Source organism: Chiloscyllium plagiosum, chromosome 2, assembly GCF_004010195.1.
Source record: "Chiloscyllium plagiosum isolate BGI_BamShark_2017 chromosome 2, ASM401019v2, whole genome shotgun sequence".
Lineage (NCBI taxonomy): Eukaryota > Metazoa > Chordata > Chondrichthyes > Orectolobiformes > Hemiscylliidae > Chiloscyllium > Chiloscyllium plagiosum.
This window is the reverse complement of record NC_057711.1, coordinates 121718135-121745956: the sequence shown is the minus strand read 5'-3', so window position 1 is coordinate 121745956 and position 27822 is coordinate 121718135. Positions and strand designations below refer to the sequence as shown.

At 39.2% G+C, this 27822-nt stretch overlaps 1 protein-coding gene across 2 annotated transcripts in view; it reads right to left on the bottom strand.

Annotated features, from left to right (window-relative positions):
• The window catches only part of LOC122563665 (ADAMTS-like protein 1), a 561186-nt gene that overhangs the window by 108264 nt on the left and 425100 nt on the right, over nucleotides 1-27822 (bottom strand). For both annotated transcript variants that reach the window (XM_043717704.1, XM_043717714.1), the window contains 2 exons: nucleotides 15279-15580; nucleotides 6436-6565 (listed from right to left, as the gene is read on the bottom strand). In XM_043717704.1, coding sequence (XP_043573639.1) covers nucleotides 6436-6565; nucleotides 15279-15580 — 432 coding nt within the window. The remainder of the gene's footprint in view (nucleotides 1-6435; nucleotides 6566-15278; nucleotides 15581-27822) is intronic.

Sequence of the window (27822 nt, the reverse complement as noted above, 5' to 3'; positions counted from 1 at the left end):
GTTATCTCATTTCTGAAGGCTTCCCATTTTCCAGCCGTCCCTTTACCTGCGAACATCTGCCTCCAATCAGCTTTCGAAAATTCTTGCCTAATACCGTCAAAATTGGCCTTTCTCCAATTTAGAAATTCAACTTTTAGATCTGGTCTATCCTTTTCCATCACTATTTTAAAACAAATAGAATTATGGTCCCTGGCCCCAAAGTGCTCCCCCACTGACACCTCAGTCACCTGCCCTGCCTTATTTCCCAAGAGTAGGTCAAGTTTTGCACCTTCTCTAGTAGGTACATCCACATACTGAATCAGAAAATTGTCTTGTACGCACTTAAGAAATTCCTCTCCATCTAAACCTTTAACACTATGGCAGTCCCGGTCAATGTTTGGAAAGTTAAAATCCCCTCCCATAACTACCCTATTATTCTTACAGATAGCTGAGATCTCCTTACAAGTTTGTTTCTCAATTTCCTTCTGACTATTGGGGGGTCTATAATACAATTCTGGATTAGTGGTGCTGGAAAAGCACAGCAGTTCAGGCAGCATCGGAGGAGCAGTAAAATCGACGTTTCGGTCAAAAGCCCTTCATCAGAAACCGAAACGTCAATTTTATTGCTCCTCCGATGCTGTCTGAACTGCTGTGCTTTTCCAGCACCACTAATCCAGAATCTGGTTTCCAGCATCTGCAGTCATTATTTTTACCTGGTCTATAATACAATCCCAATAAGGTGATCATCCCTTTCTTATTTCTCAGTTCCACCCAAATAACTTCCCTGGATGTACTTTTGGGAATATCCTCCCTCAGGACAGCTGTAATGTTATCCCTTATCAAAAATGCCACACACCCCTCCTCTTTTGCCTCTCTCTCTATCCTTCCTGTAGGATTTGTATCCTGGAACATTAAGCTGCCAGTCCTGCCCATTCTTGAGCCATGTTTCTGTAATTGCTATGATATCCCAATCCCATGTTCCTAACCATGCCCCGAGTTCATCTGCCTTCCCTGTTAGGCCCCTTGCATTGAAATAAATGTAGTTTAATTTATTAGTCTATCTTGTCCCTGCCTGCCCTGACAGTTTGACTTACTTCTGTTCTCAGCCCATCTCAGATCGATCTCTTTCCTCACTGTCTCCCTGGGTCCCACCCCCCAACCTTACTAGTTTAAATCCTCCCAACCAGTTCGAGCAAATTTCCCTGCCAATATAATAGTCCCCTTTCAATTTAGGTGCAATCCGTCCTTTTTGCACAGGTCACTTCTACCCCCAAAGAGATTCCAATGATCTAAAACTGTGAATCCTCCCATACATCAGCTCCTCAGCCATGCATTCATCTGCTCTATCCTCCTATTTCTACCCTCACTAGCTCGTAGCACTGGGAGTAATCCAGATATTACTATCCTTGAGGACCTCCTTTTTAAATTTCTGCCCAAGTCTCTGTAATCTCCTTTCAGAATCTCAACCTTTTCCCTTCCAATGTCGTTGGTTCCAATGTGGACAATGACCTCCTGCTGCCCCCTCTCCCCGTGAGAACATTCTGCACCTTCTCTGAGACATCCTTGATCCTGACACCAGGGAAACAACACACCATTCTGCTTTTTCTCTGGTGGCCACAGAAACGTCTGTCTGTACCTCTAAGTACAGAATCCACTAACACAATTGATCTCTTGGAAGCCGACGTACCCCTCGTTGCATTAGAGCCATTCTCAATACCAGAAATTTGGCTGTTCTGCTACGTAAAGGCTCTCCCTGTCCACCCTATCTAACCCTCTGATTATCTTATATGTCTCTACTAAGTCACCTGTCAACCTTCTTCTCTCCAACGAAAACAGTCTCAAGTCCCTCAGCCTTTCCTCGTAAGACCTTCCCTCCATACCAGGTGACATCCTAGTAAATCTCCTCTGCACCCTTTCCAAAGCTTCCACATCCTTCTTATAATGTGGTGACCAGAACTGTACACAATACTCCAAGTGCGGCCGTACCAGAGTTTTGTACAGCTGTAGCATAACCTCATGGTTCCGGAACTCGATCCCTCTATTAATAAAAGCTAAAACACTATATGCCTTCTTAACAACCCTGTAAACCTGGGTGGCAACTTTCAAGGATCTGTGTACCTGGATACTGAGATCTCTCTGCTCGTCTACACTACCAAGAATCTTACCATTAGCCCAGTACTTTGTATTCCGGTTACTCTTATCAAAGTGAATCACCTCACATTTGTCCGCATTAAACTCCATTTGCCACCTCTCAGCCCAGCTCTGCCACTTATCTATGTCTCTCTGTAACCTACAACATCCTTCATCACTATCCACAACGCCACCGACCTTAGTGTTTCAGCATTCAAAGCTTGAACTGCAGCTAATCAACTTTGAGTCAAAGTTCCACAAGCACCAACTCTTGCTGCTTGGGTCACTCTGAACCACAATGGGATCCACCAGTTCCTACATCATGCAGGTACAACACAATCATCTGGTTCTGCATCACTATTTTATGTACTTAGTTCTTAATTTGTTTTTAAAATATCCTGCTAGTCTTTTAGCTTATAGTCTGTGAACATTTCTCCCATTAACATTCAATCAGAAAGTAACCGATCATAGGTTGTCAAATTAACAGCTGTTCGCAACCACTGAACTTACAATTTTCCTGCAATGTCCATTTAATTTATGCTTATTCTGGGCTTCAATTTATCCTGTTAAAACCTTGCAAACTATGTGCCAAAAAAACAAACAGCATCTCTTTCCCTCTGCACCAAATTCCCATGCAGCCTCGAAAGTCTGCAAACAACGTACTCACTTGGACCATCTCTTACTCTGAATGTGAACTCTCCTTCCTGACCATGCAAAGCATATTGAGAATCTAACGTGTCCTTATCCCAAATTTAGATGAGTGAGTCTTTGTGTTTTATTGAGTAACTCACCTTACAAAAAAGCTATCCGCTTTGCTAGTTCAATTGCACTCAGCATTTCAAGTCTTTATCACAGCACAACTTTCAATAGCAACCATTGACAGCATGCAAAAGGCTGCAAAGGGACTGCAGCAAAACGTTGCCAGGGATGGAGCAGTTTAGCTATGAAAAGAACTGGATAACTTTGTATTATCTCTTTGGAGCAGAGATGGTTAGTGGTGGTGGTGGTGGGGGGTGTCGTGTGGGTGGGTTGGAGAGAGGCAAAGGTATGTAAGATCATGAGGGGCATGGACATCGTGAATGGAAAGCAGCCTTTTCCCTTAGTTGAAGGGTCAATAACAAGGGGGCATAACTTTCAAGTGAAAGGTTGGAGATTGAGAAGGGATTTGTGGAAAACCTTTTTCAATCAGGGTTAGTGAGTACTAGCATATACTGTCTGAGAGGGCAGTTGAGGTGGGAAACCTCAATGTTTAAAAATTACCTGAATGAGCACTTGAAGTGTCATAATATTCAGGGCTATGGGTCTAGTGCAGGAAAGTTAGACTAGTGGAGGTGATTGTACATTTTTGATGGTATAGGTCTAAGTGGGCTAAGGGCCTCTTCTACGCTATAAGATTCTGTGATTCTATGGGATCAGAAATGCAAAGGAATGTGGGATTAATTGGATAGTTTGCTAAGAGCTGGCACAGGTACATTGGGCCAAATGGTTTCCTTGTGTGTGCTGCAAAATTCAATGATGGCAGAAAAAATAAATATACGTGAACACTTAGTGTAGATTAAACTATTAATAAGGCTAGAAATAACTTCAACTTTTCATTCATTCAAAACTTGTATTTAAATCACGAATTCATCCCCATACAGCCCAAGAAAAAATTGATGAAGTATTGTCGTTTTGATACATTAGCTGTTTCCAATTCAGACATTTCAGCATATTAGTTCTTTTTTTGTATATCCTTCTGGGTACTCACAGCTGCTTTAGGCAGTAAAGTGTTAATTAACAATTATCTCTGGCTTCACTTCACTCTTTTTAACAAAAGGAAAAACAATCCACCAAATATAAAATACCCTAATTGAAAGGGTGACGCCACTTTAATCAGACGGAAAAAGATTCTGGACGAAGAACTGAAGATTCTTACAGACTCAATGACAACAAAAATAAACATTTCATAAATTGTGATACTGCTCCAAACTGGCAAAGCTCCAGTCCAGCAAACTGCTGCACAGCAGAGATAGAATAATGAGAGGCAGTGCAGACATATAGATGACTGGGATCATATGCTGTTGACACACATTCGATGAGTGATTTGAGTGCCAAAAGTGGAGTTACAGATACATCTCAAACTCTGATCTCATTGGAATCTTCAGCTCCATTATTCTGTAGTATGCAGCACTTAAGCATACAACCATTAAATAAGAAACATAAGGAAAACTTAGGATGATAGTTTATAGCATCTAAATTCTGAACGCATTTTCTTGAATCCAACATTTTCACATGCATTCTTACAAGTAGTTTAAAATAGGTGAGTGGGTTCATTTAGTTCTAATGTTTCTACTTTATATCAAAAATGTAATTCACCCATAAGAAATACAAGCCTCCTGCTCTCTGAATGCACTACTTTTGATTTTTAAATTATGATACAGAATGAGGGATGTCTAAAAGTACTTAGTGAACAGTCATTTGACAGAGATGTACAAGTGTCATCACAAATCAGAAAACAAAACAATATAATTTCTGCTTGTTCTGAAGAAAAGTCACTGGACCCTAAACATTAATTCTGCTTTTTCTCCACAGATGCTGCCAGACCTGCTGAGTTTTTCCAGCAATTTCTGCTTTTGTTACAATTTCTGCCAATGCTTTCAGACTCTTGTTCACCCACAGCAAGCTACAGGTACAATAACCTTCTTATCTTCTCAACCCTTATATACCTATACTTCCGAGAGTGAGTATCATCAGGCAATATTATCAGAATTACTCCTTAGTCACATCCGATCCTTAGACAATTTCACACATTTTCTGCAGTATCATCAAATTCTGTGCAGAAACTGGGATCCTTGGCTGATCTTCTCAGCACATACACTGAGCCAAGCTATTATTACACTGTAGCTGCCATCAGCAATCTCAGAACATACCAGGAATTTTATAACAAATTTTCATAATGTCATTAGCTTCCCATTTCTTTCCTTAACGGATGATGCAGATATTGCATATACTGCTAGATGGCATAAAATTAGCTACAGAGTTAGGTAGAGTGGTTATTTTAGCCAAAAATGCTGCAAACCTAATTGACATTCAGATTTTTAATTTTAACTGTGGTTGGTTGAGATATCCAAGTCTTACCACATCCAAATGAACATTATTATATTCAGGAGGTGAGGCCTACCTGGGCAACACCTGAAATTGAGGATCCCACCAACATTACTACAGTCCTATTTAGAATGATGAAGTGGCGCTCCGAAAGCTAGTGCTTCCAAATAAACCCGTTGGACTATAACCTGGTGTTGTGTGATTCTACCTGGGCAACACCTGAAATTGAGGATCCCACCAACCTTCCTCCATGTCTCCAATTCTCCTCTATCCCCTTCCATGAGGTCTCCAGACATCCATCTGAAAGTCCCCAAACTCTCCACCCCAAAGATTCCCTTGCCCAATATTCCCAAGGAAATAATAGGCAGCCTAGGATTTCACACTCTCTGGCTCCACAATTCCCAATCAAACATCCATTTCCTTCTCTCTTCAATGACATCGTTCTCTGCTGAGAACAGACCAGTGCCTGTTCATCCTTCCCCTTCCCCCAAATGCAGTGTTGTCCTCCCTGGTCTTGCAGCAGGCATTATCCTGCTCCACATCTGACAACAAACCAAATCGATCAGGCTGACTTCCAGATAAGGAATTGAGTGGTTGCATTACACTTCACACCGTGTGGAGATACAACTTTATTGTGTTCAGGGAAGATGCAGATTTCCATTATCATCATCTACTAATGCCTAGCAAGAATGCCAAAGGCTCAGTGGAAGTAGGAGACAGTTCATATGTCAGTCAAGGATAATTGGGAAAGAACTGAACGGTTGTATACAGTAGAACTTCGATTATCCGAACGAGACAGGCGGGGAGTATTTTGTTCGGATAGTTGATTGTTCTGATTGTAAACAAGTGGTAATTTATGAGTGCCAGTTATTGAACAGTTCTTGGTTATCTGGCAATGCATGCCATAATGCCGCTTAACTGATAACTGAATGCTGAGTTGCCAGATGCTGTTTTTACGGGACCTTGAGATCTTGTCCGGATAATCCAAAATGTACTGTATATCAGGGAAACAAGTAATCAGTGGAGTTGGAGTTGGTGGCATGCAAGACTAGCATGCACTGATGAGCTAGCCAACGCACAAGTAATACGCATTTGTTTTGATAGTTAAAAACAAACTAAACAAACTCATAAATGAACGTGAGATGACCTTGGATGAATTGTGGATGCTGCCACAGGTCACAACGGCCAATAGTGAAAGATGGAAGCTTATTACAAAACAGAACAACTTTGAAAATTAGTTACCTTGGAGGACATGGTCCTAGGTTGCAGCCTTTAAGGAGCTGTGGGGGATGGCGATGCATGACACAAAGACTTTCATCTGCTTTCTCTCGAGTTTGTTTATTCAGGCAAACCACATTCGCTTCTTGGACACCTAGTTAGAATTTAAAACATCACATAATTTTCAGTCAAAGTAGTAACATGGGAAGGAATTATTGACAAACGTAGATTACTTATCAAAAGCATGTAATCAAGGGTCTTCTATCGAGCTTCCTTTCACAGATCATAAGAAGTGTTTCAAAGGCATATTCCTTGTATTGCATTTTGAAAAGCACATTTTAAGCAACACTGTATATAACTTCTCTTAGCTTACTTTCTTTAACTTAACTGTGTTTCTGTGTTATTTCAGCATGCTGTCTCTCTTTTTTTTGAAAATGTCAAATTTGACACAGAGATAGTGGAGAGTAACAGGTCTGAAGCTTCCCAGGAAACACTAATTGCATGGGCAAAGGAGTATGAAGGGGGCCTGATGTGCTTGGAGAACTTCAGTGACAAAGGTGGAAATGAAGAGGCATGCGCCATCTTAAAGCCATATTGTTTGATTTGTTCAAAATAAGCCACAATTAATAACATGCATCTTTTCAAATAGTTCTGCACAAATACCTGCCAGTTCATTAACAGACAGTTCAGCAGGCTGCTGGCAACCGGTATTGGATGAAGACTGCCCACATCAAGCTCAATATAAGTGTCTTAAGGCCAGTAGATTGATTTAGTGCACCTTGATTTATTCAAGGAAGTCAGAAACCAAATTGACAGCAGTAAAATCTATAGTACTGTGTACTTGGATTTCTTATAAGCATTTTTTAAAAGTGTACCTAAAAGCTTTCTGAGTCATTAAGCTCAAAGTAGTTCGAATTGATGGCAGTTTTTTGGTATGGACAAGACTTTGCCTGAAGTTATCATGAACTGGTTAGATGGATGATGTCCAATGGGATATCCCAAAAGCACTTAGATCAGTGACTTTCTTTTGGAAACTTAGTGTTAACCGGTTAAATTTTCAGGTGATACCAAACAAGAGGCAAGAATATTTTTCAAAACTGCACAATATAAATAAACACATATGTTATGCAAAGTTATGTTGTACTTACAACTGTCAAGATTATCTCAAGTATTTCAACATTTTAAGCTATGGACTATTTTATGACTATGAATTTTATATCAACTGAAATTCTAAGAGATCTGACATAAAATAAACTTCAGATCAATTCCAAAGAGTGAGGCCTCTAATTTTCATTTGGTTTTAATCAAAATATATCCAACTTACATACATAGTACAATTCCATTGCAAATTCTGGTTAATTGCACTGAAACTCAGACCGATAAACAGTAATTTCAGTTTGTGTAACTAATAATGCCTGCAACAGTAGTTCCCTTACACCAGCAAATGCAAGATGCATTATGACTTGGACAGGACGCTGTGCTTCTGCTAGGATGAGTAATTCATCTCAAAAGTCATTCTGTTTTGTCGTAAACTTCTTCACTCCAGTATTGGCCTGATGAATTGTCATGAATTCTGGGAAAGGTGTAGCATACAGCAGAAAAGGGTAGATAATTAGCACTGGCCTAGTTCTTCAAGGATCAGGATCTGAACTCAAAGCAAGTGAAATTGGCCTTAAGGCAGATATATTGAGCTCAATTTAGGCTGTCTTCACCCAATACAGCCTGCCAGAGCTCTGCTGAACTGTCAATTCATGAACTGGCAAATATTTGTGCAGAATCATTGTGAAAAATTGAAAAAATAGTCAACATTCTGCACGATTAATTCTTCAAGTTATTCATGAGGAATCATTTCAGTGGCATGTTGTCCTCCCAGGATGAAGAACTGTGTTTTGTTTGGCCTAAATGAGATAGAAGCCCAGAAGAGTTGAAAAAGTTTGATGCATCTTATACAAACTGGCAGTTTGAAGCATCTTTTAATGTCTCATCTCTTCTTTGATCGGCTTTTGCCATTGCACTGCAGAACATTTTTGGTGCTGTTCTTCCACAAATATCAGCTTGTCTCTTAATGAAATCATTTACTAATTCCAAACTCTTAGGGATTTCCCCAATTTATAATTGGTTAATTAAAATCAACAAACAAAATAAGTCTCACACCCTCTATTTCTTTGCAAATTAAACTGTCCGTTATATTCTGACCTGGACCTATATTTGGTTTCCACCCAAAGTTATTTTCTCTACCTAGCACCTCCTTCAGGAACAACTTTATTTAACTCAAAACCATGCTTCTCTAAGCTCATTTCTCAATTGTCCTTACACTTTAACAATAATTTCCTTTTTCTGAATTTAGCCATAGCAATCCTGTTAAAGGACACAGAAGGAGGAGGAGGCTATTCAGCCCATTGAGCCTGCTCCACCATTTGTTATGATCACGCCTGATGCATCAATGCCTCTTTCCCCACAGTCCCCTCATTTGTTTGTGTCACTAAAATGTAGAAATCTGCTAATCTTTACTTACATGCAACTAATCCTCCCATACCTCTATTATTTTGTAAGCTTCAAGGTGATTACCTCGCATTCTTCTAAATACTCCTTTTAGGACTGTCTTGTCATCCCATGAACCAGCAGTAATCTCCTTGCTAAGAAGACCAAAATTACTCACACAACTTCAGGTGTAGTCTAATCAAAAGGCTATACAATTGAAGTAATACTTTGCTACTCCCATACTCAAATTTTCTAGTTAAAAGGTTGACAAACGATTAGATTTCTTAATTGCATACTAACCTTTTTGACTCATCGATTAGGACATCCAAACCCTTTGTACATCTACACTTTCTAACTTCTCACCGTTTAAGAAATATTCTCTACCATCTGTTCCTCCTACTCAAGTTGATTACCTCTCATTTTATGACAAGGTAGTGCATCTGCCAAATTCTCACTCACTAAGTTTGTGTAAATCTTCTTAAAGCAGCTTTATATCTTTCTCACAACATACATTCCTACTTAACTTTGTGTCATATGAGAGCTTGGAAATACATCATTTGTCTCCAATATGCAAATCATTAATATTATATTGTGAATACCTGGAGTCCAACTATTGATCCTTGCAATACTTCACTAGACACAGTGAGAATGGTGTGAGAAGGACCTGTATATTTCAAATGACTGTTTTCTGCCTTGTGGCCATTCTTAATCCATACCAATATATTACATCCTATCCCATCTGCTTTAATTTTGTTTAACAAACTTCTGTGCAGTTTTATCAAAAGCCTTCTGAAAGGCAATATTTATTATGGCTACTGAATCCCCTTTATTAGTTCTATTGATAACATTTTTCCATGGGTTATTCAATTTGAATTTCTCATTCTTAAATCCATGCTGACTTTGCCTGATCAGATTATCAATATTCAAGTGTACTTTATCTCATCTTTTATCATAGATTCTAGTATTTTCCTTTTTACTAACACAAGGCAAACAGTCTGAACTTCAGAGATTCCTCTCTCCATTCCTTCTAAAAGAGTGAGAGTGAGAGACATTTGCTACCCTCCAATCTGCTAGAAACATTCCAGAATCAGTAGAATTTTGGAAGATTATCACCAATGTGTCCATCATCTCAATAGTTACCTCTGTTAACATTCTCAGATGTGAAGTGTCAGATCTTGGAACTTAACTTTCAATTCCAATAATTTCTCCAATACAATTTTCTTACTAACATTAATTCCCTTAAATTCCTCAAACTCCCTATTTCCTTGGATTTCTAATTTCTGGAGATTTCTTTTATGTTCTTTAATGAAGACGGATATAAAATAATCATTCAACGTCTCTACTTTTCAATTCCTCCCATTTTATTTCTTCTGACTTGGCCTGTAATTTGCATCACATTTGTCTTGGTAAATGTTTCCTTTTTGTATGTAAAGTACCAATGGAAGTTTTTACAATCCACTTTTTGCTTTTTACTTCATAATCTATTCTTCCTTTATCAGTTTATTTGGTCCTCAAATGCTGTATTCTAAAACGTCCTAATCCTTAGATTTAATACTAGTTCTGACTTCTTTTTGGCCTTATGTTTTAATGTTATACAACTCTTTACATCTTTATCAGCCACAATTCAGTAACTTCTCTTTACGAGGTGTGGGGTTTGTGCCCTGAGCAATGTACAGTTTTGTAAACTAGATAATAATTCTTTGTAGTCTCAGCATTACTTATGTATGATCCTACTCTTTAATGTATTGTCCACCTCAGCTAATTTTCTCCTCACACCTTCATCATTTTCTTTGATCAAATTTATTACTCTGGCTTCAGATTGAACCACCTCATTTTCAAACAAAGTAAAATTCTAGTAAATAATGATCACATGTTTTTATTGTGTCTAGAATTTATATAGGCGTACCTACTTCTATGACTTGCCCCTAGTCAGCTTATTCCAAATCTCTTGCAGTTCATTCAAGGCCAGTGTTTTCATGGCTAAATGTTCCCTTGATGTTGAGAGGCTTGTGATGACACTTTGGGAATTCCTCCTTTCACTATACGGATAACTGCCAGGAGGTTGTTAAGACAACTATCAGGTAAACATTTTTGTAGTTCTAAACATGTTAGAGTCATGTTCCATGTTCTTGCATAGATATCATTGTTGACTCTACTGAACAGCCTGGCTGAGGAAACAGCAAGATTTGGTTCCTGGATCTTCAGCGTTCTAGTTGCCCTGATACCAAGGCTGTCAGCCATTGTCCAGTGACATGAATTACAATAACTAACAAAGGCATTTAGGCCTGGAGACAGACTGAGGGAGGTGAAGACGCTGCCACATGCTTTGCCTGAGTGCTGCTGCTGCGACCTATATAAATGTAAAGGTAAATCCACCATAATCTCAAAGGGGACTGGGCTGTTCTCTCATTTGTGAGTGACCTTTGTACATACACATGTTTAATTACCTTCATTTCACCAGCTTGCCTCCTGAGCACCACCTTTTAGGAATTATCACAGAACAGACAGAAATACATTCCAGTGCAGGACTGCTAGAAGTTCTTGATGGTCTTTGCAATATTTGTATTATCTGGAATTATATATCTCCATTCAAGATAACATCTATTTTGCAAATGAGCCAGCAGTATTTAATCTACATAAAGCTTCCTGTGCAAACATCGTACCAGTGAAATGGACTAAAGATAGAATGATCGAGTTGTGGATATTTCATCACATTCCCTCTGCAAAGAGAGATTGCGGGCATCTGCACACTTCAGAATAAAAAACTAATTGTTTTGTGACATGTGATGACAGTTGTAACTGTTCTAAACACTAAGTGGATGCCAAGTGAGTAACTAGTTCCTTCTGAACAGTACCTCCTTGAGGTCAGAGACTGTCTCTGGAGACAGTATAAGAGTGTGATTACACTAACATGTTCCTGCTCACCAGTGGCTGTGTTACATCTATACTCTTTATACCACTTCCACTCTCCAGAAAATATTCAGATAATAAAAGGAAGAATCACATCTAATAGGAAAATTTTACTGACTGAGTGACCTGTGCAACATAATGGGAGCTTACTTGGAGAATTCTGAATTAATCCATGTTTCCTGCTCAGTTGAACACAACTTCAAATTAATGATTGCCTTTAAGTTCTGTGTGAAAACATCTTTTCTGAATAAATTTGATTCCTCAGTTAACAATACTTACTGTGGAGTTTAGACTATGTTTCACTCAGCAAACAGTTTTTGTTTTGGTTAGCAGTTTAAAATTACTTCAGTAATTAAAGTACATTTGACTTTCATTAGTTATTAGTTATTAAGCAAGGCTACTGAATATTTACCAATTTAGTCAGCGCTTGATTCTTTATTGCTGGCATCACAATACTGTTTACAAAGTAATGTCACCACAATAGTCACAGCTCCATCCCTGCTAGTCAAGCAAAATAATTTGCAAATCTGAACTTGCAACAAAATTTTGGAAATACTGAAGAGATCTGGAAATATTGCCTGACTAGCTGAGGATTTCCACATTTTCTGTTTTTATTCTATTCGCTCATTGTTGAGCATCTCTCTTTAGTTAGATTAAGTGAGGAATTAATTCACATAGGGCAAGGTACAAAGCACATTATAGACCAGTGAGCCTTACTTCTGTTGTCGGAAAGGTTTTGGAAAGGATTACAAGAGATAAGATTTATAATCATCTCGCAAGCAACAATTTGATTTCAGATAGTCAACATGATTTCGTCAAGGGCAGGTCATGTCTCACAAACCTCATTGAGTTTTTTTGAGAAGGTGACCAAGCATGTAGATGAGGGTAGGGCAGTTGACGTGGTATACATGATATTCAGTATATGGTATTCAGTAAAGCCTTTGATAAGGTTCCACATAGTAGGCCGTTGGAGAAAATGCAGAGGCATGGGATTGAGGGTGATTTAGCAGTTTGGATTAGAAACTGGCTTTCTAAAAGAAGGCAGTGAGTGGTGGTTGATGGAAAATATTCAGACTGGAGTCTGATTACTAGTGGTGTGCCACAAAGATCTGTTTTGGGACCACTGCTGTTTGTCATTTTTAGCATTGGTGGATGGATTAGTAAATTTGCAAATGACACTAAAGTCGGTGGAGTAGTGGACAGTTTGAAAGAATGTTACTGGTTGCAGGGGGACTAGGATAAACTGCAGAATTGGGCTGAGAGGTGGTAAACGAAGTTCAATGCAGCTAAATGTGAGGTGATGCACTTTGGGAAGAATAACAGGAAGGCAGAGTACTGGGTTAATGGAAAGATTCTTGGTAGTGTGGATGTGCAGAGGGATCTTGGAGTCCCCGTACATAGATCCCTCAAAGTTGCCACCCAGGTGGATAGAGCTGTTAAGAAGGCATACGGTGCATTACGTTTCATTTGTAGAGGGATTGAGTTCCGAAGCTGGAATATCATGCTGCAACTATACAAAACGCTAGTGCGGCCACACTTGGAATATTGTGTACAGTTCTGGTCGCCATATTTCAAGAAGTATTGGAAAAGGTGCAGAGGAAATTTACCAGGATGTTGCCTGGCCTGGAGGAAAAGTCTTATGTGGAAAGGCTGAGAGACTTGGGTCTGTTCTCATTGAAAGAAGAAGGCGAAGACGGGATATGATAGAGACATACAAGATGATCAGAGGATTATGTAGGGTAGACAGTGAAAGTCTTTTTCCTAGGATGATGACGTTAGCTTGTACAAGGGGGCATAACTACAAATTGAGGGGTGATAGATTTAAGACCGATGTCAGAGGCAGAAGGTTCTTTACTTAGAGAGTGGTAAAATCATGGAATGCCCTACCTGCCAATGTAGTTAACTCAGCCACATTAGGGAGATTTAAACAATCCTTGGATAAACACATGGATGATGATGAGATAGTGTAGGGGGACGAGCTGAGAATAGTTTACAGGTTGGCGCAACATTGAGGGCTGAAGGGCCTGTTCTGCATTGTATTGTTCTATATTCTATGTTCTACATAACAGGCTAACAGATTGAAATGTTTTGGAATCAGAACTTGACAGCTACCAAACAATATACTTGTAAGATGATTGAATAGTTTACTGTTTTAATCTATTTTCCCAAATGACTAAAGTTATTTGGTGTTACAGAACTTGAGCACTGCTGTAAAAAAACCTCACATTTTCATCAAAGCGCTCTGTCTCAAACAAATCAGGACATACACAAGAATGAAGAGGCAAAATGGAACAACATTTTGTACCACATTTTCGTTGGTAAGCGGATTCTATTTGGTAGAGACATTGCCATTGAGAATGAACCATTAGATGATGATTGAGTGTTAAATGAAGTTTAAACCAGGCAGGTTGACTATGATTCATCAAGACATTGCTCTAAGCAATGAACTAGAAACTTGCTGCAGACTATTTTGTTCAATTGTAACAGTTGCAATACTAGTACATAGTTTTTGCTGTCTAAAAAAGCAAGGCCTTGCTTTTCAAATATATTTATACACCTTTTAAATATATGTAGTGAGGAAGATTATCAAATGCAACAGGATATAGATCAGTTGGAAAGTGGAGAGAAATGTAGCAGAAGGAGATTAATCCAGACAAGCATCAGATGATACCTTTTGAGAAGTCAAATGCAACAGGAAATTATACAGTAAATCATGTGATCCTTAGGAGCATTGATAATCTGAATGATCTTGTGGTGCAAGTCCATAACTCCTTCAAAGTAGCAACACAAGCGGCGAAGGCGATAAAGAAAATATATAACATACTTGCCTTCATTGGTCAGGTCACTGAGTATAAAAGCTGGCAAGTCATGTTGTAACTGTGTAAAACTTTAGTCAGGCCACATTTGGAGCACTATGTGCAGTTCTCGTCACCCCACACTATAGGAAGGATGTGAAGGTTTCAGAGAAGGTACAGAAGAGGTTTACCAGGATGTTGCTTGGATTGGAGTGTATTAGCTTCAAGGACAGGTTGAACAAATTTTGACTGTTTTCGCTAAAGCATCGGAGGCTGAGCGGTGACCTGATAATGGTATGTAAAATTATGAGATGCATAAATAGAGTGGATAGTCAGTGTCATTTTCCCACGGTGGAAATGTCAAATACTAGGGGACATAGGTTCAAGGTCAGAGGAGGAAGTTTAAAGCAGATGTGTGAGGCAAGTTTTTTTTTAAATAGAGGATAGTAAGTGACTGGAACATGTTGCTAGGGGAGGTGGTAGGAGCAGACATGATAGCAATGTTTAAAAGACATTTAGACAGAGATTAACTGGCAGGAAATAAGGGATATGGATCCTATGCAGACAAATGTGATTAGTTAGAATGGCACAATAGTTGGCACAGGCATGATAGGCTGAATGGCCTGTTCCTGTACAGTTCTATGTTCCACTACTTGCAAGATATGTTAGAGTGCTTCTTACCTCCTGCACATGATTCTGAACACTCCGTGAAACCCTCATAATCCCAGTCATACAGCTCATCAAAATCCTGCAAATTGGTGTACAGTAATTCTGCATCTTCAAGGTCATATTCTACTGCTTCCCCACTGCATGGTCCAGCATAGCAGGCTCGCTCCATCGGTGGTTTTGTACCTTCACACTCATCATCTGGCAGGTCTTCCACTGACTGAGAAAATGCCAGAAGCACTTGGCATTTGACCTTGCGACTCTGATTGCCAGCTCCACAGGTTTTGCTGCATGGAGACCAGGACTGTGGAATAAACCTGAGCACAGAATTTATTGAATGCATCAAGAGTCAGCCAAAATAATAAAATTCTTCTAACAGTCTTAAAAGAAATGGTAAATAATTTTATTTATAGAAACAAAAATATCTGCAGTACTTTTGAAATTACAACCAATACAACAAATCTCAGGTGCACGATTAATAACTTAAACATTTGGAAAAATAAGTGCATAAAATTATCAAATATTCTGTAATAAAAGCCAAATGCACTCATATCGTTAGTTGTGTCTTTGAAACCAAAGTGTAGATTTTGTAGAGACTCTGTGCCGTGTTCATAATTCAGAAGTCCCAGCCACATTTCTGACAAATCCTATTTTTGCTGGCAGAGGTACAAGGAATGGGATGTGACTTGCATAATGTGGAAACCCAAATCCAGGAAGGCCATTTGAACTCAGCGTTGAGTTCAACAGACCTCAATTTCAGTGGAGTGTGGGCTCGAATTTTTTCGTGTATACATAAATGCTTATAAAAGCAGATAAAGTACATGTAAGCTGTCTGGCTGTGAATTATGGACATCCTTGTTCTTTAAATATTGAAAAGGGGACAACCTGCCTATATCTGAGCTGAGAAAATGTAGGGCTTACAGTTTAAATTACTATTTATTGACAAAACCAATTGTGCTATCACTATAACTGCTTAACTTCTTCTATAATCTGTCACTGTCATAGTGAATAGATATAAAATTCCCAATTTACTTCACAAGTCCAAAATGTTATGATGGGATGAGCTGACTGATGTGTGTTTCTGAACATAAACACTTGTTTTTATAAGGAATTTAAGCATGGATTTAAATCTATTGAATGGCCGTTCATCAATGACTTCAAAAATTTGGTGAAGTTTATAACACTTACATGAGATTTATTTTACTTCATCTTAGCATGGTTCTTGAGATCTGACCATCATGATAATGTTGGCATGGTGTGTGGAAAGGCAAAATGTGGTGCGTGTAGAATTTTGGTTTTCAGATGAGTTGGCACTAAATTAACATGGGCAGCTTTGCGCCCTGAGAATGAGTTGGTGGGGGGTGGGGGGGGGGGGGGGTGGAGGGGATGTTATGGGTTGATCATGAGTTTGCATAAAGGACTGGGGTGGGACTATTTGGAGGCTCATGGGTGGCTTGGAGGATATTAAAGTCCACTGGGGTGGGTGGACCATGGGTTGGCTTGAGTTGGCATGGAGAATGGGTGAAACAGTGAAAGCTAGAGATCCTAGCACTGAACAATGCAACGAGGATGACCTCCCAGAGAATTGAGCCCAACTAGACTTTTGGCAAACCCTTTGCCTCCCGCCACACTATTCCTGGGGGTAATGGACCAGACTGGAGAACACGGTCAAAATGTCGATCTCACTATTCAGGGCATTTTTATTTCCACTGAGGCAGGTGCAGTGAGCCAGAATATTTCCTAGTGTTGTGCATCTGCCCAGGGAACAAAAACAGAGACATTATTCTGACTTTGGGTATAGTGATTAATGATTGCAGACAACATTATTTTCTTGAGTACCAGTCAGTTTTGGGTACCACCCCACATTTCCATTTCTCACTGATGCACCTAGTTGGCAATTGCATCCACAATGCAAGGCTAATCCTCAGTTGAGGCCCATACATGCTCCAGAAATGGTTCGTGCAAATGACCAGGGCTTTAGCTATATTTCCTTTCGTAATCTAAGGATATGAAGGATAATTTTTACTATTATTCCCTGGGAAATACTCTGGTGAAACAATCATGATATAATTCCAAAAAAGCCTTACTTTCCAACCATTATGTATGGCAACTTGTACAAATGGATGAAATAATACCCTCTCTGAAAATACTGTCCCTGAATTGAGATTGAACCAAATTGTATCATCTCGCTTTACTATGGATGAAGACAGCTAATTCACACAGATTCAAAGGCTATTTATAACATCTCATTGCTCACTATCATATCTTATAGTCAAACTATCCATTGGGATGCACCTTGATGGTGCAAATCAGGGATTGAAAGAGCTGAAGTAGAACAGTCAACCCCCTTCCTATCTCCATCTGACCAATTGCAATTTTAACATTCATTCCTCAGCCACAAACACCCAGCTGAAATAGTCAGCACTATTTGTTGAAGGTCACAGGTGAAGTTTGCTTTCAACTTTGTCCATATCATAGTCACTGCATGTTAAAGTAATTAATCATGGGTGGCATGGTGGCACAGTGGTTAGCACTACTGCCTCACAGCGCCAGAGACCCGGGTTCAATTCCCGGCTCAGGCGACTGACTGTGTGGAGTTTGCACGTTCTCCCCGTGTCTGCATGGGTTTCCTCCGGGTGCTCCGGTTTCCTCCCACAGTCCAAAATGTGCAGGTTAGGTGAATTGGCCATGCTAAATTGCCCCTAGTGTTAGGTGAAGGGGTAAATGTAGGGGGGTGGGTTGCGCTTTGGTGGGTCGGTGTGGACTTGTTGGGCCGAAGGGCCTGTTTCCACACTGTAAGTAATCTAATCAAAGAGAACATTTGTGCGAAAGTAGCAGAACAGAACAACATATTAAAGGTACTTTTTTAATAATGATAAGTAAAATAATTCTATTTCAACTTCTTTACGTTATAAATGCTTTTGCAGTAAAAAATCAAGTCCACACGTTGTGTGTGAAATGATTCCAGTTTTGCTAACACTGGGAGAGTAGTAGTCACACGCTCAGACTGGAGCTATTCAAACCTTTTGATAAAGTCAGTGAGAGCAATGTGTTCTCTCTGTGCTCTGGATTTCATTCTCAGACAGAGGGCAGTAACAAAACAAAACCACAGAAAAAAAAATTACTGCAATTCTGAAACTCAAGCTGCGAAAACTTTTGTTTATTCATGTCGCAACAGGCAGTAATCTTTTTTTCTAATCAACTTGTTCAGAGATGTTAGTACACACAAGACTCGAACCCAGGCCTCTTGGTTGAGGAGTAGAGGCACTACCATTGCACCAAAAAAGGGATAAGAAAACAGGCAGTAACAGTAATAGGCAGCATTAGTTTCAACTACATGTAGTCTATACTTAGCTCACATTTACATGGGGTAGCCAATATCCTTGATCATAGAAATTCCACAGAAATAGAGCATATGTGTTCCATGTAAAAAGTGAGCACAATGAACACTTCCACATTAGTACCTGTAGTATTCAACTAGTATTAAAAAAAAGTGAATACTATCATATCATATTCACAAAAAATTTAATTTAATTGCAGTTTTTATAAACAGCTCAACAGAGGTGATTTTGTTTGTGTTTGATTATGAATGAATATCAATGCAGATAACAATCTTAAAAGGACATATTTCTGTTGGTGATGATGGAATTAGTAAATACTTTGTTCTAAAGGTGAGAGACCCATGCATATGTTTGGTTATAATGGTGTCATTTGGATTTGATAGGTTATATCTCAACTTTGCATTTGCTATATTTACTGATCCATTGACTTTAGGAAAAGGTTACGGCTTTCTACAACTCTGAAACTACTTGAAATACTTGTTAAGTAAGACATCCAATTTTTAAGCATCCAATTTTTAATCCACAACCTACAATTCTGATAATTAGCCATTGCTGAACAAATTATCCCTATTGCTATGTTTTTTTAAGATATATTTTTGCAAAACTATTCTGAACATAGAGCTAATTACCAGTATGTCTTTTAACAAGGCTTGTTTAGTTTCAAAGTTGTATTTTAGTCAAAGTACAAAAAAGTTGCATTGTATAACACTGTTGTTTTATATTGACCACGTATACAAAATAAAATTTGCAAACAACTTTAAATGATTATATTCCACCCTCTTTCCATGCCATTGGAAGCCAAGTGCTTTCTATGTAATAATGAGGTGCATACTGTAGTCAGAATTCCCCTACACAGCATGAAATGAAACTGGAAACTATTGGAAACAATGACCAACAGGCCTGGCACAGTGTAACGCACAGCATTAGAGAATGGGAGCATCAAATTTTATATTTCTTCCTCGCCATCTTCTGATACTGTGTAAGATAGAACCATTAAATACACAAAATAGTGGAGGTGCTTTTGATAATATTATGCCACTATTTTCTCCCAGTTTATATCTAACCCATTCAGGTTAGACATCACTCCTTATCGCACTCAGAATAGGTTCAAATCACTCCATTCACCCACTGCCTGCTTGACAATTATACAGTTCTGAGACAAAATTAGAGGTGAATTGAATGGATGCAGATGACATGGGGAGGAAAATATTGCGCATGAGAATTGTGTCGGTCTCATAAACATTGAAAAGAAAAGAAGAATCCTATGGGCATCAGGCAGACAAACCTTATAGGATCAGAGTGGAGAAAGTTGGTAAATTTTCTTTCAATGGGGTCAAAGTGTAGATTGAAAAGAGCATCATGGGGAACAAATGGCAGCCGACTGTCTCTCCCATATCACTGACAACATTGATCCATTCTGGTCAAGAGAAGGAAGTGGCAATTACAGAACAGATGATGTAGATTTTCACATAGTGCAGTTGCCATGGTGACAGACTACCTCACAGGATTATGGAGGTTGGACCACATAGTTGTAGCTGGGCACTAAGGTCCCTGCAGCAACTTGTCAATTCCAGCACAATATCACATGACCTGGCTTCTGAATGTAGTGGGTGAACGGGGAAACTGGAGTTAGTTAGAGAAGGCCAGGATGGAATTGTGGGGTCTGGGCGTGAATTCCAGTCTCCCCGAACCATATAGAAGAAGTGAATAGTTTATATCAGTTTTATTTTTGGCTCGGGCAGAAAGTAATGGCCAGTGAACAGGTCTGTTGCTCTATTTGCACTCTGCATAAGACAGAGTTAGAGAGATGAAGAGTAAAAGAGAGCAGCAAAGGGAGAGAGAAGACAACAGACATAGAGGATGGAAGTTTGGGAGAAAGAAAGAGACTGTGTTGGGGGTGGGGGGGGGAGGGGGGGGGGTGTTTGTGGGAGTGTGCCTGTGCATGAGTACATGCTTGTGTGTGTGTGTGCAGATGTGTCAATGCACATGAATCAACTAAGAACATGAGAGTAAGTGGATGCACACATGCACGTACATGCAAGCATCTATCGTGTGTGAGAACTTCAGTATAAGTTTGTGTTCAGGGAGAGTGCTAATGAGAGCATTAGACTGGACATACAATGGAGCAATGTCTGGCCTGAGTTAATTGGATGTCAACTGGGAGAAGACAGTGGCTTAACATCAGCAATATTATCAAAAACACCTCCAGTATCTTGTACCTTTAATGCTTCTATTGTGCACAGTATCAGAAAATAGGGAAAGGGATCTGAAATACATTACTTTACTTTGTGCCAGGCCTGTTGGTCATTGTTTCCAATAGTTTCTTGTTCCATTTAGACTGTGGAAAAGAGAAACAAATCCAGAAGAACATATCAAGATGCAGGGAAAACACAATGGTTGGGTCAGATTAGGTGCAGCTGTTTTTCTCCAAATAAACTGGTTGAAATCAGAATGAGAATTGTTTCCAAAGGAATAACAAATTCTTACATTTATCAAAAAACTGAATTCCTAGCCTCATTATTTTTGATGTATGCTTGTGGTTTTGAAAGACCTGTTTTTCTGTGGGTTTGTTAAAATATTACTGCCATCTATACACATTGCTGGTCAATATAACACATTGTGTATGACAACAAAACTGCTGTCCCATTTTAGCATCAACATATTTCTGAATCATAGTGGAGTTTAAGGATCTGTGTTTTGCTTTTATTCATGTGTATGGATATCTGAGAATATATTTCAATTTCTTTTCATTAAAGAGCTAATAATATCCTACATATGGTTTCCAGATTTAAATGTTAGTTTAATGCTTACAGCACAGAAGCGTAGTGTTATTTATTGCTCTGCTCTTGCCAAAACTATAACAATTTGAACAAAAATCTTAAATCACTTATAGTCAAGAATTTAAACCATAGAAATTATTTCTAAAGATACCTGTTTAGTAACATGACTTCTGAATGCTGTTGTGACATGAAGGGTTCAGATAGATTAAGGAATACAATGTCTGTTTCCAATCAGCAAATAATAAATATCTATAATCTAAACCTCTTGCATTGCACACATACCGCAACTAGTAATACTGCTCTGAGCATCCTACATCAGATATACATACCAAAAACACTGTACTGAACATACCACATACTGCACTTGGCACACTGTACACACAATGTTCCATATGTTGGCTTCAATGATTACTGCCTCAAGTCGCTCAATAGAAATCAGAGATCACATGGCTACTGTAAGTCACAATTCACAAAGAAATGTATTTCTCTTCAGAGAGCAAACAACAAAACATGCATTATCATTTGCATTAAAAGTTGCTCCAAAATACAGACTAAATTATTAAAACGAATTCATGAAGAAAAAGTAATTATTCTATCATGTTCCACTTCCATCCATCCATGAGTGCACATTGCATACACAATCTTTAAAAAAATTTAGATCTTCTAATGGCATGCCTGTGCATTGTTGTTGGCTGTTTATTTGGAGTCTGCTCATTACTGAAGTGATGTACCTTCTCCAGGAAATGATATTGCCAAGTCTTGTTGCCATGGTAATTGTTGTTGTTGATCCATTGCCCTTTTTGGGGAATGGCCAACCTCTGGGAATATTGTCATTCTGTACCCCATGCACTTGGTGACCTCACATCTGCTTCATCAGTTGTATGCAGTGAAGTATCATTTTTCCAGTTGTACGTTTATTTTTGCGAAGACGATACAGCTACTTGTTTATGTTCACAATTTCTGATAAAGCTGACAACTTCACCAAAAGATTGATAAATCTGCAGTTCCAGATGAAATGAATCCCAAGCTACTGAGTGACACAATGGAGGAAATAGCTGGGGCACTGGCACTAAACAGAGCATCTGGGGCACAAATGCTGAGAACTATTGCTGGAACACTGTCTGGGCCCCTTGCCTTTGCAGTATCCAGTGCCATCAGTTATTTCTTGATATCACATGGAATGAATCAAATTGTTGAAGATTGGGCATCTGTGAATGCAACCAGAGGTCTTATCTTATGCTACATTGCAACTTGTATTTTTGTCTGCTTATGTAGGTCACAGAAGTCAGGTCAATTGTTTATCTTTTGTCATTTTCCACATCTTTACCTGAGTGAGTTTTAAAAATAAAAGTAACTGCTTGCTTATCTAGCTTACAGGACTTTGCTTATTTCCATACATTGAGTTACTCATAGTTAAGCACATACTGAATTGATAGCAGGTCATCCTTTTAAAACACTCACACTTCATTATAACTAAACCAGCGTGGGACAATGAGGGGAATCTGTTCACTCCTTCTTACCTGGTCGTAACAATCCTTTGGTGATGTTCACTCTTGCCTCAGCCTTTCTATTTAACTGCGGCTACTGTGGAGATAATGTGTGGTGCTAAATTGCCCAATCATTTATGGAACACTTGAATCCTTCACGAATGAATTTCATTGTCACTTTTCACAATGTCTAAAATACGCTTTTAAGCATTTACTATCCACCGATAGCCAATAACGTCAGCTGCTCCAATTCTTTGTGGTTATTTGAGATGAGGTCATTAATCCTGTGAAGAGATCTTCTTCATCCATGATCTTTCTGGGATGATGTATCAGAAGAGGCTCTTTAGCTTGCTTCACTTTATATGCATTGCACTGAATGAAATAATTGATCATCCTTGACCAGTAGAGCATTTTTCTTATTTCCTTAAACAGGATTTGTTTCCTTGACTGTTTGCAATGGATACACCTCAGCACTTTCTTACCTCCTTTCTTATCTCCTTCAACATAGTGAATCTACAGTTCCTTTACACAATAACCTTTGTCAATAATTTCATGCCTTTAAGTCCAATACTGTCCGGCATCAACAGTGTGTCATTGATGGTTGTGGCCATCCTTTCATCACTACTTCCTGTAGCATAACATTGTATTAATTTGTTTGCATGATCTGGGCATAACACTTGTTGTCAGATTCAATATTTCTACTGGATTGATTAATTCCAGACAATCTTAAATCTGAAGATTTCACAATCTGTATTAGCATCCTAACTTCCTCCATCGGGAATATGGCTCTCAACAGCATTTTGGTGATGACCTTCTGCTTCCCTCGCTTGTACATCACTTCCAAATTATATATTTCTACAAGTGAAATGACACTCTTTGCAGATGTACTGGATCAGGTAAAAATAATTTGAGGTACCTGGTGCATAGACTCTACCATCATTTTGTTTCTCTCAAATAAGTACAGCCCAACATTCTCATGATCAAAAAATAATATCCAGACTCTCTTTCTCAATCTTTGTATTGTGTGGCTCAGTGTGTTCATGCTCTACATACAAAAAACAACTAATTGACTTTGCTGCATAAGAGTTCCTTCAATGTCTTGTCTCACTAACAGCATACTGCAGGGCAACTTCTTCATCAATTTTATAGTGGCTAAGCACTGGCATTGACATCACTACTTATTTGATGCGAGTGAAAATTGTCACAGTTCTATGCCTCAATACCGCTGGCTGTCCTGTGAAGTGAATTTGCATTGAGGACTCGGATGACAATTTAGGCAAGGCAGTTCATATCTTATGATACTTCATATAGCAGCATTGTCCATCTGACATTTCACATTCATTTGATTTTCTCCTTCTGCAGTTATAATTCTAAGGGTCATACATTATTTATCACTTTGTCTTACCACAATGTCCATAAGATCATAAGACATAGGAGCGGAAGTAAGGCCATTCGGCCCATCGAGTCCACTCCGCCATTCAATCATGGCTGATGGGCATTTCAACTCCACTTACCCGCATCCTCCCCGTAGCCCTTAATTCCTTGTGACATCAAGAATTTATCAATTTCTGCCTTGAAGACATTTAGCGTCCCAGCCTCCACTGCACTCTGTGGCAATGAATTCCACAGGCCCACCACCCGCTGGCTGAAGAAATGTCTCCGCATTTCTGTTCTGAATTTACCCCCTCTAATTCTAAGGCTATGTCCACGGGTCCTAGGATCATCCGTGTGAATCTCCGCTGGACACGCTCCAGTTCCAGTATGTCCTTCCTGAGGTGTGGGGACCAAAACTGGACACAGTGCTCCAAATACGGCCTAATCAGAGCTTTATAAAGTCTCAGTAGCACAACGGTGCTTTTATATTCCAACCGTCTTGAGATAATTGACAACATTGCATTCGCTTTCTTAATCACGGACTCAACCTGTATGTTTACCTTTAGAGAATCCTCAACTAGCACTCCCAGACCCCTTTGTAGTTTGGCTTTATGAATTTTCTCACCGTTTAGAAAGTAATCCATGCTTCTGTTCTTTTTTCCAAAGTGCAAGACCTCGCATTTGCTCACTTTGAATTCCATCAGCCATTTCCTGGACCACTCTCCCAAACTGTTTAGATCCTTCTGCAGCCTCCCCACTTCCTCAGTACTACCTGCCTGTCCACCTAACTTTGTATCATCGGCAAACTTCGCTAGAATGCCCCCAGTCCCTTCATCCAGATCATTAATATATAACGTGAACAGCTGCGGCCCCAACACTGAACCCTGCGGGACAATGCTTGTTACCGGCTGCCATTCCGAAAAAGAACCTTTTATCCCAACTCTCTGCCTTCTGTCAGACAGCCAATCCTCAATCCACACCAGTAGCTCACCTCGAACACCATGGGCCCTCACCTTGCTCAGCAGCCTCCCGTGTGGCACCTTATCAAAGGCCAAAACTGGACACAGTACTCCAAATGGGGCCTAACCAGAGCTTTATAAAGTCTCAGTAGCACAACAGGCAACCAGTTCTAAGATATAGAGTGATTTTTCCAAATCATCATCTGAAATCATCTCATCAACCTGCTCCTTTCCAGTAAAACACTTGCATGCCAAATGATTCAGCTTCTTTCAGTTAAAGGATTAAAAGGACACATTTCCTTTTCTTTTATTGGGTGACTCTGCAATATTTGCATTGTGTACTCTACCTCTCATCTTCCTGCTGGCCCTTCTGGAAACCTTTCTTCCTGAGTTCCAATGCTTGAATACACATTGTTGAGAAATAGCATAAGATGGTACAAAATGAGCCTTCAAAGCCTTCAGAATTTCTCCAGCTTGAATTTCTACTCCTCAGCAAAGTCTAGAGGGTGGTACTGTTTGTCACACGTCATCCCCTGCACTGATAATGAAGTTGCTACTCTGATTGTTTTTAGATTTTCTGTATAACTTTGTGGCTCCCTCATAGTTTTGCTTTTGAGACTTGAAGACGTTTCTGATAAAACAGCATCTTGTACCAAATTTAAGCTTATAACACAACGAGATGAGAAGGACGGCATAATTTGACAGTGGAGTTACGATTGCATTTGTTTATTAAAAGCAGGATGTTTAGAAAGTTATTATTGCTATTACCTCCTGTATTGAACAAAACTGAGTTATCTTTAGATATGCAAATGCCAGAAAATTTCTGGCAAAAGTTTCTCCTCAATCTAATACACCAATGTCAATGTAGAAAATCTATAATTAGAAAAAATGTATGGTGTGTTTTTTTAACCTTCATGGGAATTGACATTTTATACATTTCCTCCATAAATCCATTTGGGAGACAGGAATCTTAGAACAGCCTGAAGCAGGGACTTATGATCCAACATAACAATTGCCTTGTCTTTATATATATAATAAATTGTTCTGTGGCACGTAACAGTAACATTCTGTGTCCATGGGATGGGAAATCAGTAAAAACAGTAGGCTTTAACAAGGTTGGCAACAGATTTATGAAAAAAAGATTTAAGCTTTTTCTACACTGAACCTGCATATATGTTCAGCCTGCCTTATCCAGTAGTCTCTTAGAATGGAGGACATTGATCACCTCATCTCAATATGGATGAAATTTATTAAAAAGAAAACCATGTACATTCTCCAGACTTGAATCAGCTCAATTTAATTCTCACGGAACAATCTGGGGAGCAAGACTTTTTTCATGACTTCTCTCTTTAAAATGATCTGGACACTCCAAACATTTCAATATAGGAATTTCTGTCCAGTGTAAAACTGCTTTTTCATCTATCAGGTTCTGTTTCACAGCTCTAACAATCAATAAACCTATTATCCATCTTTAAACAGACTGTTTTGATTTTTTTCCCAATTTTTTTTTAATAAAGGTATATGTGAAAAGCTGGCTTTGCTAATTACCAAACCGGTGAAAATTGTTTTGTGGACAGGAATTGTGAAAAAGGAAATTTAACCCTGGGTGTTTTACTTCCTGACACTGAATATATGGATAGGATTTTACAGATTGGTGTAGAGTGCTGGTTGTGCGAACAGACTAAATAATGCCTGTTCCTGTTCAGTGCAGGAATAAATACAGCCTCATTATTTCAAAAGGTATAATTGGAGGCAGCAGCTGGACAGAGTAACACAGTAGCTATCCTTATGCTGCTGCCTTAAGCAACACAAGAGGTTAAATTGCACCATCTGCTGTTAACACACTTTTTTTTTTAGGAGATTTCTACTCCTCTTATTGGTGTGAGAAATGGTGTGAGATGGAGTTTGAATTGATTACTGTTGTGCCACCTGATTCCATTTCTCTACCACCACTACCATGACTCAACTAGTAGGAATGCACTGATAATTGAGCTCCAATATTCCACTAGCTGTCACAAATGTGTAACGCCCCAATGAAAGCAGCACGATGAACAATTTGTCTGACAGACTAACATTCAGAACAAAGTCAATTCACACCACTTTCCATCATGAAAAGAAAAATGACTATCATTTTGAAACAAACTGATTTTTTTAATAATTGGCAAAAAAGATTACTAACATGCAACTTAGAGTCATAGAGATGTACAGGATGGAAACAGACCCTTTGATCCAACCCATCCATGCCAACCAGATATCCAACCCAATCTAGTCCCAACTGCCAGCACCCGGCCCATATCCTTCCAAACCTTTCCTATTCATATACCCATCCAAACGCCTTTTAAATGTTGCAATTGTAGCAGCCTCCATCACTTCCTCTGGCAGCTCATTCCATACACGTATCACCCTGTGTGTGAAAAGTTGCCCCTTAGGTCTCTTTTATATCTTTCCCCTCTCACCCTAAACCTATGCCCTCTAGTTCTGGACTTCCCCACCCCAGGGAAAAGACTTTGTCTATTTATCCTATCCATGCCCCTCATAATTTTGTAAACCTCTATAAGGTCACCCCTCAGCCTCCGACGCTCCAGGGAAAACAGCCCCAGCCTGTTCAGCCTCTCCCT